Here is a 17,844-nt window from a genome sequence, read left to right as displayed (position 1 = left end):
TCTGAGAAACGGTCCGATTCACTGAGAATTTTCGTACAAAATTCCGGTCACTTTTTCCAGCTACCCAATATTCTCTACATACCTGACAACCAAGAGCACGTAGATATTGCTTAGGGAAATATGACTGTTTACGTGCGGAAAATGATTTTGCGACAGCTAATTTTTTTCCCAGTCCATTTCGTTGGCAATAGAGACGTTCGTCCTGTAGCACGCCGCCCGAGCGATAAACAGCGACGCACCACTGATAGAAATTCTCTATTTTCAACGTCAGCAACCGGGAAGGAAAATTGGAAAATCATGAGTAATCTGTAGGTTTTTGGGATCGCTGATTACGATTCATAAATCAGAATTATGAAATTCAAAATGAAGGAAAAAAATTTTGTTCATAAAACAAGCCTACGGAAAATTTTGATAAAATGCATACCATAAAACTGTGTATGGAAAATATTCAAAAAAAATTTCACAGCCTCAGCTGACCACGTTACAAATAAACCGATAAAAAAAAAAAAAAAAAAAAAAAAAAACCGAGTTTTTCACGGTAATCGTATGTAACAAACATGTAAGTAAATAAATTATTGCAATTTTGCATGAAATTTTAATGACTCGGGCACCCAAAAGTCTAAAAAGTGTTTATGGGCGCATGAAAAGTACACGTCCCACTGCTTCTCAAAGAGTTGAGAGACTGCTCTCATAGGTTTCGCATATCCCTCCACTACCGGTACATTATGGCTGTCGAATAACCAGTATCCAGCGAACCAAATCATCAATGACCGTGAAATATGTCATTGCAACTATCGTGAATTGAATTTTTGAACCGATGAGGAGGGTTTCCTAAATTTCGTACATTGGCCTCACTTGGTCTTACAAATGGCAATTCAATTTGACTTTCAAATAATAATAATGAAATCACGACTGTTCTTCATCTTTTGAAACATGACTCAACCTTCCGGCACTTGAAAGAATTTTTTGTTTCGGTTACCATACAGTTTTTAGCAATTTTAATTTCCTACCGTAGATGAAAAACATAGTGCAGGGTGCAAAATGAAAATAAGTTATTTTGCATCTTTAAGGGGAAAATTCTTGGGTCAGCGTTGGATTTTTTACCTCATTTTCTAGAATTTTTTTCTCAAAATCTATACGGAATTTTTGGGATTCAGGGCTTGTGAACAATAATATACAATTTGGACTATCGTTCAAAACATTTTTGTTGCAAAATATCAGAAAATGGTTACTATAGGCAAAAAATTGAGAAAGATTATTAAATTATACGAGTATGGCTATGGTCTCAGCTATAATCATGTCGATATTGCGAAATTGATAATTTTGAATTTACCTCAAAGTCAAAATATCATTTTCTCACGTTTTTTTGACATTATTGCCCCTCAAATAATTTTATCGAACCGAATGAATCGATCATAGTTTGGACCATAGCCCTACTTGTATAGTTTAATAATCTTTTTGAATTTTCCGTTTATTAGGACAATTGCAACGCTAAAAATTACGCCAAACAGCAAAAAACTCACTTCGTACGCTGTTTTTACGAAAAAGAAGATATTCAATATTACACTAATTCATACTCACCGATGACTATAATCATACGCTAAATTTTTACTAGCATAGTTATACGTTCTTGTAAATACAAAAGTATTCAAACGGTCATTGAGAGGACAATCACAAATTTTCTAGTAACCATACGACTGATGAATTTTTCTCGGAGTATGATATTCCCAGTCCGTAAAAGAGTAGATCAAAATGTGCTTCGGGAAAAATCAGGTGTAGCAGCTCTCAATTGCCAAAGTAAAGAACGATCGACCCTGAGTATTCGAACATGCGGTTTGACAGTAGGTTCGTATTTCGGTTGAAAAGCATCATCTTCTTTTTCAACGCAACAAAGATGGAGTTTCGTTCTTTAAGAGCGAAGTGTTGCAAATAAAATAGCCAAAAATCGTGCAAATGAGCTTCGATGTAATCGAAAAACGAACGAACGGTAATAAATCGCGAAATTCATCGGCGGGCCAATTTCTCCACCCAGTCGACAAAGTGAAGTATATCCACGCGTGAAGGGCCGACGGTTGAGGGCGTTATTATTTACTGGCCGAACGTATAGCTGCAGGCTTGAGGTCAGTATATAATATCGACTACGGGTGTGTATAAGTTATATCGAGGGGAGGATTGGGCTCGGCTTCCGTCGAGCATCTAGGAGGAGTTGGTCGTCGGTCTGCGAGGCCGGCCGCAGATAGGAGAAATGGATGGCCCTTACACGTGAGATCATGTTCGTACGTTCTCGATAGCGGAACTTCCCTAGGATACCGTGGTTACACGCCTCATTATTTCCGCGTTAGATCCTCCAACTTTCCCCCTAACTCGGGTCGAATTTTCGATTTTCCACGTCCCGCGTACGTCTGAGTATATCGTTATGCTCACGCGTCAGTGATGCCGGCGATGCTTTCGCACTTCTCGAGACGCGGAGAGCCCGCGGTTTACTCTACTTTTTTAGTTAAACACGGCTTTAACGTCAGTTTATTCTCGCACAAGCATTAAATTTTCGCAACGGTTGCAAGAAAATATAGCAACAGTGATCGCAATGATAAAGAATAGCAACGGATACTAGACTTTCCGGTAACAGCTAGAAAACTAATTTTCATTTTCTACCCAGAACTATACTTTTTCGATTGTGGTAAAAAATGAAAATAGTTAAAGACTATAGTAAATTTCGGCGTGCGCGGTACGAATACACCTGATGATGCGAATTCATCGCCTCGGACTTCTCTCGTTTGATGAATTTTCATCCAGTTGTACGAAATTTAGACAAACCGGTTCACATCCGACTAAGTATAACTCTGCATGTCGCAGAAAACATTTTGTTGAGTATAGGTACTTCTAATTGAATGAGTGGATGAGAAAATTTTTCTCAATTTGGAAATATTCTTTACTACTTTTGTTAATAAGAAGTGAATGAATTCTAAAAATTGAAGAAGATTCTATTACTCTTACAAAATAGCCTCATTTAATGCTTCCTAAAAGGAATAGTTCATGACACCATTTATATGACATGTTGTTTTGTTTATTTTGTCGAAAATTATCAACAATTTCCTCAATTTTCATACATTTACAGTTACATGAACAATTTTCCGTAATTTGAGTTGATTTTCTTCGAGTCCATTATTTTCATGATTTCAAATTCAATTTTTGAATACACTGAACGAGCTAGTAAAACTTGACACTCAAATTTGAATTTTGTAAGCGGAACTTTGGTGAAATTTCGAAAATCGTTACTAGAAGTCGTATGAAAAATCGTTTTACCCATTTCATATTACGGCAGTATAGACCTTGATCCAAAGTTTCGACCTCCTGCGATGAAAATTTATGCGCAATGAATTTTTCGCAAGGTGGTGGGCAGAATCTTGTTGGAAAAATTCTTTGCGTAAACATTTTCATCGCAGGAAGTTGAAACTTTTTTTCAATGCATACAATACCGTGACCAAAATACCGGTGTAAGGATTCTTTACACCCGTTTCTTTAATCTCGTGAAAATTAAAAAACAGACTCTTGTTCAAAATTTCACCGAAGTCTCCCCTTAAAAATCTAGGAGTAACACCGGTTAGTTTTATTTCCGTTGCTTCTTGGTAAGCAATTTTATTCCTGTGCAATTATGCCGAGAAATTCGCGACAATTTTTCTGATTACGCGGAGCATTAAGCGCATAGACATTACCGCCGAGAAATCTCTCGGTTATAACATTATCGAGTAATCTGGTAGAGGTAGGTAGATTTTTCCCCCGAGTTTGTCGGCCACGCGCGGATTGCAATGAAGCAAAGCTGAGGGAATTCTGTAACTGTCTTCGATCCTGCGGAGAACTCGTTAACGGATGCTGCAGAGCTGGTGCAGAGCCAGGCGAAGCAAGAAGCAAAGATTGAATCACCCTTGGAGCGCGGCGGACGATATTGCGCGAATTATTCTACCCTGCAACGGCGCAGCTCCTAATTGGACAACGTTCCGTTTCGCCGTTCCGCTTTAGCTACGTAAACTAGGATATTGAGTCTCGAGTGTGTTTTGAATTATTTTCTTTTTTTTTTTTTTTTCACTTCACGCTCCTATTTATTCTTCGTCGAACTTTCGATGAATTCTACATTGTGGGCCGAAAATAGGGGATCGATTTGAAACGTGAATAAGATCCGAACGCGTTGACCGATTGCAGGAAGTTTATTTATTTTTCTTGAAACTAGAAGAACGAATCTTTCATGTCGCGTTTGAAAATCGAAAAAATCTTTATTCGTTGCCGAGATACACGCTCTTGAAAATCGGGTTTTGACAAAGTCGCTGTGAGACTGAAAAAAATTAATATTAAATAATGTTCAACTTAATTTCGGTCCTAAATTATGATTCGAGGACTAGTTTACTTTGGTTCAGTCGGTTACAGCAAAATTTACAACACTGTGCTTTTCATTCATTTTATCGATTATTGATATTTTAGTTGTCTAACAATTGATACGATCAACGCAAAATAGTCAATGGGGAGCGGATTTCAGTTATACGATCAACTGTGTCCACATTTTTACTTTGGAGCGCGCGTTTTGATTATTGTTTTACGAGAAACGTTTTCTGTCATGTAAATTAGATTTCGGAGAATTTCTAAAATTCCATATTTAATCCTCGAATCATAATTTTACAAGGACATTAAGTTAAACATTCTTTAATACTAATTTTTTTCAGTCTTCAAGCGATTTTTTCACAACCTGTTATTCAATCGCGTGTATCTCAACAACGAATAAAGATTTTCCAGATTTTCAAACCCGAAATCAAAGATTCGTTCTTCTGTTTTCCTTTGAATTTTATTTACGTTTCATATAGTTCCTGTTTTTCTTTCTTTTTTTTTCGGCTCACCCTGTGTAGACGTTTGTTTCCATCATAATTTTGCTTTTTCAAAAAGATATACAGTTCTTCTCTTTCTCCAGTTATGCTTTCATGAAGTACTGGGTCGGGCATGAGCTGAGGATCGAACTAATTTCAACTTGCTTGTATCAAACTTTATAGGATGGACGGAAAGATACACGGGCGAGGAGAAAGGCAAAGAAAAAAAGAAAAACAAGAGTTATTTCCGAAGGGAAACTTTCCCCGTCGTCGCACGGCAGTTGTAATGATTAAGGACGAAAGAATTTTCTGATTAATATCCTAGCGACATCAAAGGGACAAAGAGGTGAAATGATAATCATGAAAACGTACACCCATCAAAATAAGAAAATACTTGAAATGAACGAGAAGAATCTTCTGCTTTTTCACTACATCTGAATTTAATGAAATTGAAACGTAGAAGTGTACTGGAAAGAGAGAGAGAGAGAGAGAGAGAGACAGAGAGAGCCAAGTTGGTGAAACGCTGAAAGTGCATGCAGAAACAATTGAATCAGTGAAATCAAGAGCCAGCAGTGAGGCGCCCGAGACAACCACGCCACGTCATGAATTTGAATGCTGTAAGCTAATACTTGGCACATCCAAAAGTAGAGCACGAACTACCAACCAACGAAAATTTAATCATAATCGAACTACCGAATGCACACTTCTTTGCCTAATGTACTCAAATTCTGAAATTTCGTTAATTTTTTCTTTTATTTTTTTATTTTTACGATTTCCAACAATAATTTTATTCAATTTTCAACTCCAGATCCAGATCATTTTAGTCACGTCATGTTTGGACAGTCGTTTTAAGCGTTGTTGTTGTTTCTGGGACTAGAAATCCATTCAGTTATTAATCCAGCCAGAAGAATGTCTTCTGCAGTAAATATAAGTTCAACTTATGACTACTCGATAGTTTGAAAATCAAATTTCACAGCACTCAAAACGAAACAAATAGGACCTTTGCGCTATTTGTGGCCAGGCATTTTTTTTCCTTTTTTTTTATAGGTAATGAATATGGTCACAAATGCTACGATTGATGGTCACATACGGTACTAAGGTGGTCGAAGATAGAACGTCTATCCTCAATGATCAGGTCGTCGTGTAATTAGACGACTTTACGCAAAAAGTATTACAAAACATTAGTTACTTTGGCCTGAATTTCGAAGAAATGTTTGACTTTTCAATGTTTTTAACCAAAGCTTGCATTAAGCTAAGACTTCTTGGGAGTTTACAGTGGGATTCGATAAGGTCTCGGAAACGAGTACTATTCCAAATTATTGCTCTTTACGACGCTGCATTTTTTCCAATTTGTGACCTTGGGTACATTCCTCTCGGCAGATTTATGACGTACTTGTGTCGCTTGTGCACATTAATGTTAATCTTCTTTAAGACTGCACCATGCGCAGTATCTTTGAATGACTCATAACGGGCACCGTATTATTGACATTATAATTGATAAGAAAAGCGAGAAATTATAGGGCATTTACGGCTGCCATTTTTCCCTTCTTTTTTGTCACGCGTTGATATTTACGGAGCACAGTGCCCAGCGCTTGGTGCATTAGTTATGCATACAATATCTTGAAATCAGACAGATAAGATTAGCGCAATAATGCTTCAAAAAACACTGCAATACATCGGATACATCGGTCTTAATTTACAGTCGTACGAGTTCCGCCTTCACGTATATTCGATGATTACTTGCGATCAGTTTGCAGCGAGTAAAGGAACACAATTGACTTTGCAAACTTCCGAAACTGAGGCGTTCATCGCACCGCATTCTTCAAACTGGTATGTTTTTATAGCGACAGCTCGTATTACAAGAAATTTACAACCACTTCGAGATTATACTGTCCTCGATATTTTTATTTATTATTTTGTGGCTGATTCAAGGTTTGCTCGGTTTGCAAGGTGAACGGATAGAGCTTACCGATCACGATCATCAGCAAGGCATTAAAATGTGCGTCAGAGTAATTAAAAAAATTACAAGCTGACTTCCGAACATCCAAAGAGAAAATATCTCCTGCAGATGTATGAAGCCAGAAAAATATTACCAAACGTGCGAGTACGTGTTCTAAAACTTATGCGAATAAGAATCAAAGATGAAAGGTGTGAAGGTCAAGTCAATTTCACCGCGTCCGGTGCCTGTGCCCCTAATTGTCGAAATCTTATCGTGCATAAATGCATTATTTACTTTTCATATGTACTTTCCAACACCGAATTGCTGACATGTTGACCTTGCAGGTGACTGAGCAGATACCGCTTTATCAAACAAGTGAAGCCAGTATGACAAAGATGGTAAAGGATGTATCCCAGACAACACTGTCGTCAAATGTCGAATCGAAGTCAGTGCTTGAAGGACAAAAGCTGCCTCAGTACCTTGCTGCATTGTCTGCAACCCTTGGAGCACTTTGTTTGGGAGGAGTTTTAGGATGGTCAGCTGCAGGTGGTACCTCGGGTGAAAAGTTGGCGGAACAGTACAACATCACTATGAGCACTTCGGACTTTTCTTGGATCGGTTCAATCGCTAATCTCGGAGCAGCAGCAATTTGTATTCCGATGGGATTGATGATGGACGCTTTCGGCAGAAAGCGCAGCATGCTGATGCTAGTCGTTCCCTACACCATTGGATGGTCACTCGTCATCTGGGCCAACTCGGTAGCCATGTTTTGTGTCGGAAGGTTTCTACTCGGCTTCAGTGGAGGCGGATTCTGCGTTGCGGTACCAGTTTACACGGCGGAAATAGGCGAGATGACGATCCGAGGAAGGCTGGGGGCATTTTACGAGCTGATGCTGACCTTCGGAACTCTGATCTCGTACATTCTCAGTCCTCTAATACCGATATACTATTTGTCGATGACTTTCGCGGTCGTTCCGCTGATTTTCTTCACCGTGTTTTCGTTCATGCCGGAAAGTCCAACATACTATTTGATGAAGAACCGAGAAGAAGAGGCCAGGACCAATCTTCTCAGAGTGCGAGGTCCCAAATATGACATCGAACGTGAACTGCAGGTGAGGAAGTCGGCTCTTGCCGAAGAATTGCGGTACAAAGGGTCGTTTCTCAGAGCAATGAAGACGAGGGTGGCGATAAGGGGCCTCTTCATTGCCTACGGCTTGATGTTCTTCAAGCAAATGAGCGGCGTCAATGCGATCATTTTTTACACCGGGTCTATGTTCAGTGAAAACGGCTCTATTTCTACGGATCTATCGACAATCATTGTCGGGATTCTTCAGGTCGTAGCGACTTTTATCAGCGTGCTCACCGTCGACAAGCTTGGGCGTAAGGTTCTGCTTCTGGGTTCAATGGGAGCAATGGCGTTAGGCATGTTTTCTCTGGGAATCTTTTACTACCTGGAGCACATCGAAGTCGACGTTTCATCGATCACCTGGCTTCCGCTTGTATCTGTTTGCTTCTTTATTCTCGTTTGCGGTCTTGGTGCCGGGCCAATTCCATTCATGATGGTTGGCGAGCTGTTCTCACCGCAAATAAAGGGCATCGCTGGTAGCAGTGCCTGCACCTTAAACTGGTTAATAACCTTTCTAGTAACAAGGACTTATAACGACCTCGTTAAGGCCTTTGGTAACTACGTTACCTTCTGGCTATACGGTCTTATTTGCGCACTCGGTGTAATATTCGTTATATTCATTGTCCCAGAGACGAAGGGAAAGCCTCTGGAGCAAATTCAGCGAGAGCTGGGTGCAAAGACGATTCCCGCTTCGGAAGATATCATTCTGACTCACTCGTAGATCATCCAATTTCGCTATGAATTCATCACCGACTATCTTGTCGCGGTAGGCATTTGAATACCAGTACGGATTCACAAAACTCGTTCTCACGCAAACACTAACCCGCTCTGTATCGTTACCTGAGTATATAAATTCATATTCATTCACTGGTGTATTCAGCCCTTTAGTTTTAAATAATCAAACAGAAACAAGTTTGTCAATGATGACAGGGAAAAATTACTTTTACTGAACATCGAAATATTTCCAATATAACACTAGCGGAGGAGATATCGGGCTGAAAATTATTTTTAGAAAAATCAATCGCGATATGGGTGACCAGAAGCTTCACGAAAATGCAGACCCATTTGAAAGTCAGCGATGGACTCCGGCTATTTTCGCAACGCGGTAACTTTTGTACACTGAACTTGGGAATTATTATTTATCGAATTTTCTGACATTCATGACAGTTGCATCTAATCAATTGTATTTGTTTCTGAGAAAAAAAAAGTCGTAATGTTAAAATTTATCGTGATTGTAGTTGCTATCGGGTGCTCGATAAGTTTCTTACGTTTTTTTTACTAAATTTTTCTACTTCATTCCATTATTTCTTCAGTGTATTCTAGAATCCTGGTGTACAAGAGTATGGAAATAAAATTGAACATTATTCACACCGTTCATACTTATTCAAATGTAAACGGCGTTACGAATAATTAAAGTAAGCCTAATTCTTACACTTGTTCTTTTCGCAGATTCATAAATTCATTACATAGGAAAGCAGGCTCAGAGGCTTGACATTTTCGAAGCAACTAAATTAAAATGAAAATTTAAATTATGTGTGGGACGGTACGACGTTTATTTTTTCAATTTCAGACAGTGGGAGAAGACGACTGAAAACGTACTTTTAGAGTTGATTTTCAAAAAGTAATCAACTACGTACTTCATTTCTATAAGCTGCGAACCTTAACGAATTCAACCGAATAAGGAAACTGGATTCATGACTAGTGCGGCGTTGCAAAATATAACATTTTTGAAAATCACCAATTAAATTGAACTTTCCAGCTACGTAAGGGTGGGCTTATCCTGCTAACGTATCTACGTAGAAGAAATAATGATCTTAGGAGCTTGCCAATTTTCTTCTAAATACTGTTTGACTGATTAAATTTACCGCACTATAGAGTAAAAAAATTTATTTATTTATCGAGTCTGATTGATTTTCCAACTTTGACGGAAAACTAGATATTGAGAATCTGAAAGGCCTCACTGTTCAGAAGTACATATTACACTGAGTGTAAAAACCAAAGTTTGTTCAAAAATATTTGAAATTGTAAAAGTTATTCAGTGTGAAAAAAATCAAGTTAAAAAAAAAATCCGATTAATTACACGTGCTAGTAAACTGCGATGAACTACATGTTCCGCGTTTTATTCAACGCAAAAGATGGCAATACGGAATTAACAAAGGACAAATCCATCTTTACACAGATGTATTGGAATGTTTCCGCGTCATAAATCAGGTGCTTCTATCGCTCCAACTTTTCTCTCGACTGTTTAACGGCCAGGTTGATAACGCGCTGTGCTTGTTGGAATTTCGTATCTTCCCTCTCCTTCTATTTACGAATACTGTAGCATGACAAGTGTTCGCATACGCGTCCATTAACATTTTTACTAGTTAGTGAGAACCTGGGAAGCGGTGAAAAGAGGAGGTACAAAGCACTCAACGAGAAAACGTCAGATGAGCAAGTCGATATTCCTCTTACACGTTATTTAATTTAACTCAATTCAGAATGTAAATTGGTGAATATCTGCAACAGTCGTCATCACGTACCAGCAATGTGAATAATTTCTCAAGTTTTTAATCAATAATTTCAAGATCCACGTCAGACGGTATCCGATCAATTTTTACGACAGAAACGCGTCGTTCGGCTCAACTTCGAAGGCTTTTGCCGACTGTAAACTAAACGAACGAATCATCTTTCATCACCGACTTCAACATTTTATTCAATCTTGAACCGTCAAACTTCAATTAACTTTCGAGATAAAGTCATGTTTTAATTGTAAACGTATCATCCAACGTACAAACAGGTAAGACAGAAAGTGATAATTTTCCTATCAACGATGACGTATTCTAACATGTTTGGCACAATTGTGAGATTGGAGAATGAAACTGACTGTACCTAAAAGATAAAAAACCGATCCCAGCTGACAAAGATTTTTTTTTTCTGATCTACGGCGCATATTATTCAATTGATCGAACAGATTTCAGAAAAAATTGGAAGGCTTCTACAACCATTACTTCTTACATTCCTGATGTAAGAATGTGTGTAAGGAACGAGACAATTCATTGTTGAAGATATAAATTTGATAAACTGGTGAATTCGAAAAATTAACGACGGAGCCAGGAATCGAACCTGGTATCTAGAGATGCTTGACCGGAGCCTTACTCCACTAGACCACCTAGTGGATCATCTTCAACACTGAATTGTCTCGTAACTAATGATAATGCATATCCGCATTTCAATTTTTAGGAGGTCTTTGACCGTCTCACGTGCTTCCCATCAGAAACGTAAGATTCCAACATGTAAACATTCCTTACATACATTCTTACATCGGGTGCTTAAGAGACGAAAAGTTTCTATTCACACATACAAAGCACAAGAAAACAAATTTGAACTAAACTGGTGATGAGAGGAATTAACGACAACAGAGTCAGGGCGGCTAGGTGGTCTAGTGCAGTAAGGCTCCGGTCAAGCATCTCTAGATACCAGGTTCGATTCCTGGCTCCGTCGCTAATTTTTCGAATTCACTAGTTTATCAAATTTATATCTTCATTACTTCTTACACTTGCAGGGTAAGCTCTGCCTCAAGTCATCAACCAGAATTTGTCAGTCTGAGATTAGCCTAAACGGTTATGCCAAGGGTTGTGGTTGATGCCCCAGGCGGTGCTGTGACGTGTAAGTAAAAAATTTGTCTAGAATAAAAATTATAAAAATAGCTTTGTCTGACTCAACTGATTCATTGATCATTGGATTCAGGCGGTTTTCACGCAAGTTTTCACGATCGCGATTAAAAGAAATGACTCAAATGATAGAAACTAATTGTAAGATGAAATAAATTTTATTTTAAATAACATTAGTTGTATCTTTATTAATTAATAGGTACTCGATTGAAGTTTCACTAAGGTATTCGATGACAGCCTAGCTGTCCAACTGATCTATCACTTTGGTTACACACTGCAATCTTTGTCTGGCTTCAAATGTTTCACTTTACTTTTCTTGCATTGCAATAACGTCAAGAAACCTCTTACTTTAAATTCTGCAATTGCCTGACTTGGTGAATTTTTTCATTCCATTGCGCTGTTTCATAAGCCAATTTCTTTATCGCTGGCATCATAAATAGACTATTAAGCATATACTAGTGAATATTGATATTTCTCCGTTTTCATCGAAAATTTTGTTAACCTAAACTTCTTTCGTAAACATAATAAACTTCTTATCTTTACCGACATCAATACAGTACCAAAAGGACTTTTAACTTCTCGCAAAGCAGGATAAAATTAAGAATGTTTCTCAAGATAACATTACGCCGCACTTCCATGTAATATGTACATATATGGTAAAGTAAAGGAAAACTTCGGAAGAAAAGGAAATGTTCAAATCGTATGAAAGTATGACGAAAATTTTTGAACCTCGAATAATTTCTTATGAATACTCTTTCGGTTTTCATTTTCATTTGACGCGTTTCAGTTTCTTGTCCCAAAAACATCACCCACTCTGCCTTGCACGTGCTCCTTTCACAAGGAAAATTATACAGCCACAAAAATGCGAGTATTTCTTTCAAAAAGTTTTTTCTCTTTGCAGTTATTCGTTCGGCACGTGCAACCTCCGAAGTACTGATAAATAAGCAATGCTGACCTATTTTTGAAGAAAAAAATGATTCTTTTCCGAGGTCTTCCATAACTGTGCCATTAACAGTTTTTATGCAGTAACAGATCGAGGATTATCGTTACAAGCGTAAACTTTGCGTAAGCTTCAGTTTTTACAACGGCAGAACAAAAATTCTACTTGGTTTTATATTCTCATAATTACACTATATAAACATACACTATATGAACTATACAATATTTTCATATGTTCATTTTCTGCAAGTTTCATTCAATTTATTATACGATTATAACGTTTAGATTACCGTAGATTATTACATAACATTACCATCCGATATATACTTCCCAGTGTCTGATTTTATACATCTTGTACACGCCTTTGTGTGAAACGACGTACGTGATACAATTCGTACAGTTAATAACTTAGATAATACTTATCCACACATTGATTAGGTTTATAGAATAATAAACTTTTGAAACTATGAAACAACAAAGAGCGAACTGATAAGTAATTACACAATTTCCAAGTTCGACCTGCAATAGGTTTCCCAAGCATGTGTCTAGATCGCGAATTCCACTTAAACTTGAAAATGAGCCTGATAAGATAAGTATGAACAAGCTTCGAAAGACGTTTGCTTGGATAAATCTACAGTAGCATAAATTTCGTTAGTCAGTGACGGTTTATCGTTTGCGGTCAATGTTTACCGCAGGCCAAAAAAGACTTGTTTTCTGACAATCTTTGAGAGAAAGAGGTTTTTTTGCACGCTCTCCTGACAATCAGTGGTACGTTGTTTGTGGAATTTGATGTTGTACTGTGGCGATATAGAAACTGATCATTATCGGCTTAAAAATGCAAAATGACTACCAGCGATTCGACAATTTTTCATACGGATAAACGCATCGACAATTTTCAAGTCACTAACAATTGGTTTGACTTCTGCTGTACATGCATTAAGATTGTATTCTTACCAAACAATCGAACTTTGTGCAATGTAAGTTGACCGAAATTTCTTCATCAAGCTCTATAAATATGTCGAGATGTGTCATAATTGTAAACACTTGAATCGTGTATGTTAATTCTTTACGTTGCAGAAAATTGTGACTACGATTAAAGAAAAAAAAGTTGTTGCACTGGAAGTTATTTGTATTTCAATTGTGTTGTGAAGAAAAAAAAGTTCGCCCTCGATATTCACCCATACTCTTATCGTGCTGTTAAGATTGCTTAATACTCGATGGATTAATGTATGAATGGTGGTCAATTTTGGATCAATGTATATAATAATTTAATCATAATCATACGTATATAAAGAATTTAACTTTGATGTCAGTGAAATGTATGAGAATACCAAGCAAACCGGTTTCTGTACGTGTCAAAATGAATTTGTACAAAGAACTAATTTCCAAAAGTTCTGAATTCGTTGTACGATTCTCAAACATATGGTCAACAGATGAAATCGTACGAAAATATTATGCCTGTGATCAAAAGTTTGAACAGCAGATGTGCTAGATTCTAGATTTCGAATTTTATCACAAACATAGTCTAAGCTAACGTCTCTTCTAATTTGGTAAACGGATCGGTCAGTACGGACATAAGTAGTCTCAGACTGTTGACAATTTGATGAATTGAAAGAAAAAATAAAAATAGTTGAAGTTGGAATGCTAGGTCTATTTCGCTTCATCCGAGTCGTGTGCTAGAAGTGTACAAGTCTGTGTTGTCAAATGATTCGTTTTGGCCACCGATGATCAATCCATTATTTATGATGTAGGTGAGGAAGGGGACGTCGTTCGTGCAAGCAGACATACCAGCATGATGACCGAGAAGATAATAACTGTGTCAGAATTGACATTATCGGTGTCAAGCGGCGATGATTCAAAACCAGCCGTTCCAGCTAAACAGCTGCCTCAATACTTTGCCGCACTGTCTGCTACCCTTGGAGCACTGGCATTCGGTGGAGTCTTGGGATGGTCGACGTCAGGCGGCGATTCCGGAGAAAAATTGGCAGAACAGTACAACATCACTATGAGCACCTCGGACTTTTCGTGGATCGGTTCGGTGACGAATTTGGGATCAGCGGCAATCTGTATTCCGATGGGATTGATGATGGACGCTTTCGGCAGAAAGCGCAGCATGCTGATACTAGTCGTTCCCTACACCATTGGATGGTCACTCGTCATCTGGGCCAACTCGGTAGCCATGTTTTGTGTCGGAAGGTTTCTACTCGGCTTCAGTGGAGGCGGATTCTGCGTTGCGGTGGCAGTTTACACCGCAGAAATAGGCGAGAAGACGATCCGAGGAAGGCTAGGCGCGTTTCACGAGTTGATGCTGACATCTGGAATTCTGATTTCGTACATTCTCGGCACCCTGATACCGATATACTATTTATCGATGACTTTCGCGGCCGTTCCGCTAATTTTCTTCGTCGTGTTTTCATTCATGCCGGAAAGTCCGACATACTATTTGATGAAGAACCGAGAAGAAGAGGCTAGGGACAGTCTCTTCAGAGTACGAGGCCCTAAATATGACGTCGAGCGTGAGCTTATCACGAGGAAGTTAGTCCTTGCGGAAGAGTTGCAGTACAAAGGTTCATTTCTTGCAGCAATGAGGTCGAAAGTAGCAAGAAACGGACTGATAATAGCCTATGGTTTGATGTTCTTCCAGCAAATGAGCGGTGTCAATGCGATTGTATTCTATACTGGAAGTATTTTTGGTCAGAACGGTGCCATTTCCACCGATGCATCCACGATCATTGTTGGAGCTCTACAGGTCGTATCGACCTTCACCAGTCTGCTCATAGTTGATAGGCTGGGCCGTAAGATTCTGCTTCTCGCATCGATAAGTGCAATGGCGGTCGGCATGCTCGCTTTGGGTACATACTATTACTTGGAGGAGAACGGAGTGGACGTTTCATCGGTCAACTGGATCCCGCTTGTATCTGTTTGCCTCTTCATCCTCATGAGCAGTCTCGGTTTCGGGCCAATTCCATTCATGATGGTAGGTGAGCTATTCTCACCACAAATAAAAGGCATCGCCGGTAGCAGTGCCTGTTCCTTCAACTGGTTGATGGCTTTTTTGGTAACAAGGACATTCAACGACCTTGTCGAAGCCTTCGGGAATTACGCTACCTTTTGGATGTACAGTGTGATTTGCGCGTGTGGTGTATTATTCGTTATATTCATCGTTCCCGAAACGAAAGGAAAATCATTGGAACAAATTCAACGTGAACTGGGTGCAAAGATCACCGTCCCGATCGATGTAAAGCCTTGAATTCTCTTGACGGGCGTATAGTGTACCAGCGAATCAAGGTGACAATTTATTCATGGCGTTAGTTTAGTCGATGTTAACGTCGTTATAACGAATAAACACACCCGTACTAATTTCAACTATTCCAGTGAAATCGAAGCTTCAAAAAATCTAAAACGCAACAAAGAGCCAACAGGATGCATGGACACGTAACGAACCAAGTTCCGAAAAATCGTAATCCGTTCTGCGGTAATGTGACGAAGCCTTGTGTGGCCGGAGTATTCTTCGAACCCAGGTTCGAGGACCGTCTATACTTTGTGCTAGAGCCACGAAATGATGTCAAAGTGCATCCTTTCGGTGGGTTTCACGGTACTCGTAGACCGGAATACTCCATTGTCTGAGCGTCGATATAATGGGTCGCAGCATTACGGGTTCTATTGCATCGACGGAGCTAGTCATTTCCAATCCTTGGACCCTCCATTCATTTCATCATCCCCTTGCTCTGCAAGCTCTCTCGATTCACTGCAAGCACATCCCCACCGTTAGTTGAAAATCCGAGCTGGCCGAAGTCCAGGCAAAACGTGTAAGGACGACGTGACAAGCGTATTAACCTGGCGCTAGAAATTCTTGCCTTGAATTATCACTCGCAATCAGACCCAGAACCACCGAGTTAAATCGTAGATTCGTTCGACGGACCGGTTTCGCTCCCTTATAAATTGTTCTCACCTCGCCCCGTCCGAGCAACGAACAGCCGATGTTGAAAAATTCCTTTCATTGTCTTTACAGGGCTTTCCATTTTTCTCAAGTTTTACTAAAAAATTTTCATTTACGTACATCCATATTTTAGGATTCTGAACTCCGCTTTTTGAATCGACAAATCTCGGGTTTGAATTTCTTGAATTACTTTGCTCCACGGATGAATTCAAAGTCTAAGTTTTTTTCAAAGTTGTCCTAAAAAAAAAAATTTCTTTTCCAAAAGACTCAATTTTTGGATGTCGTATGATTGAGAATCTTTCTTCGCATATTCACCGCATTTTCTATACAAAGTTTCTAAAAATGTGCATATAAAATCAAAGAATCCTGATTAGACATTCAGAAATGTTTTCTAATAGTCCAGTAATTTTTGCACGAAAACTATCGAGTTTCAACTTGTTAAAACTAATTCACCAAAGACTGACCACTGTTGAATTTACTTTTAAAATGCTCAAAACTGTAATACGGATTCGGTGAATTTGACGCTGAAGTAAAGTCATTTCGAAGCGTTTTGACAGATCAATCAATAGAGTTCAACGACACAACTGCTCAAGCAGTCAACGAATATTTCATTTTGCTTGACCCAGTGATCGCTATTTGAGTCTGCGAAAAATTTCAATGATCAATCGCAGTGCGAAAAGCAGTGCAAAAATCATAGTTGAAATTGAACTTTTCCGTAATGGTTCCTTCCAATTTTACGGACAAGCTCAGGATCCGCTCGTTGCCATATTTCAAGTCTCACGTTTTATGCTACATACCTGCTTTGGCACGACCTCACGGACAGGACCCGGTATAATAAAATTCTTTCGAGCTTAGGGTGGTCAGCTGTCGTTGATTGCGTGCCGACGATGTGCAATTACAACGCTTTCTAATTTGGCTGAAGCCGTTCCGCACTTCCTACTCGTTCTCCCCTCCGTATTGCTGGTCCTTTTTATTTTTCTTTCATCTCACGTCACCCGACTGCTGTCACCAAGTAACGACCAGTTGACGTGACCTTACCCCAAAAGGAACCGCAAGGCTTGAAAATACGTGCGAGCACTTTTGGCTGATGGAAGAATAATTTTAGTCGAAGGCAAACGACTTTTCGACATCACGCTTCTACGTATATGTATACTTTAGGGTGGCCCGAAAATTATTTTTATTATTTGCGTGGATCGAGAAAGTTTATTTGTGCGCTAAAAGAAATTCCTGTGAAAAGAGGAATTAGCTCAGTTTTAAAAGGTCGCTCACGCGACTTGCGTATTCCGTATCTGATTAGGAAAAGAATTCCGTTTCAGTGAGCAAGGCGACCTTATTGAGAAGTATCAATTACCTATAAATCGATAATTTTTTAATATTTTTTTTTCCGCACCCATACT

General features: G+C 38.9%; 3 protein-coding genes across 10 annotated transcripts in view; 2 read left to right on the top strand and 1 right to left on the bottom strand.

Annotated features, from left to right (window-relative positions):
* LOC124184077 (protein turtle homolog A-like) overlaps window positions 1–17,844 on the bottom strand; it is a 385,811-nt gene that overhangs the window by 178,905 nt on the left and 189,062 nt on the right. The gene's annotated exons all lie outside the window — the stretch shown is intronic.
* Window positions 6,581–9,268, top strand: LOC124184076 (facilitated trehalose transporter Tret1-like). 2 transcript variants are annotated; one of them, XM_046573470.1, is made up of 3 exons: window positions 6,581–6,680; window positions 6,801–6,954; window positions 7,134–9,268. In XM_046573470.1, exons 2-3 carry the CDS (start codon window positions 6,919–6,921, stop codon window positions 8,634–8,636), a joined length of 1,539 nt encoding a protein of 512 aa, XP_046429426.1. In that variant the 5' UTR covers window positions 6,581–6,680; window positions 6,801–6,918; the 3' UTR covers window positions 8,637–9,268. The 2 variants fall into 2 exon arrangements, with proteins under 2 accessions (XP_046429426.1, XP_046429425.1); XM_046573469.1 differs by having other exon boundaries at window positions 6,783–6,954.
* Window positions 10,313–15,867, top strand: LOC124184075 (facilitated trehalose transporter Tret1-like). Of its 6 annotated transcripts, none has more exons than XR_006871118.1 (3): window positions 10,313–10,444; window positions 11,460–11,563; window positions 12,470–12,667. XR_006871118.1 is itself a non-coding variant. In XM_046573463.1 (3 exons), exons 2-3 carry the CDS (start codon window positions 11,521–11,523, stop codon window positions 15,755–15,757), a joined length of 1,542 nt encoding a protein of 513 aa, XP_046429419.1. In that variant the 5' UTR covers window positions 10,313–10,444; window positions 11,460–11,520; the 3' UTR covers window positions 15,758–15,867. The 6 variants fall into 6 exon arrangements, 5 of the variants coding, with proteins under 5 accessions (XP_046429419.1, XP_046429420.1, XP_046429421.1 ...); XM_046573463.1 differs by lacking the exon at window positions 12,470–12,667 and adding an exon at window positions 14,259–15,867; XM_046573464.1 differs by lacking the exon at window positions 12,470–12,667 and adding an exon at window positions 14,259–15,867 and having other exon boundaries at window positions 10,334–10,352.

This window comes from Neodiprion fabricii, chromosome 5 (assembly GCF_021155785.1).
Source record: "Neodiprion fabricii isolate iyNeoFabr1 chromosome 5, iyNeoFabr1.1, whole genome shotgun sequence".
Taxonomy (NCBI): domain Eukaryota; kingdom Metazoa; phylum Arthropoda; class Insecta; order Hymenoptera; family Diprionidae; genus Neodiprion; species Neodiprion fabricii.
This window is presented reverse-complemented; position numbering and strand designations above follow the sequence as displayed.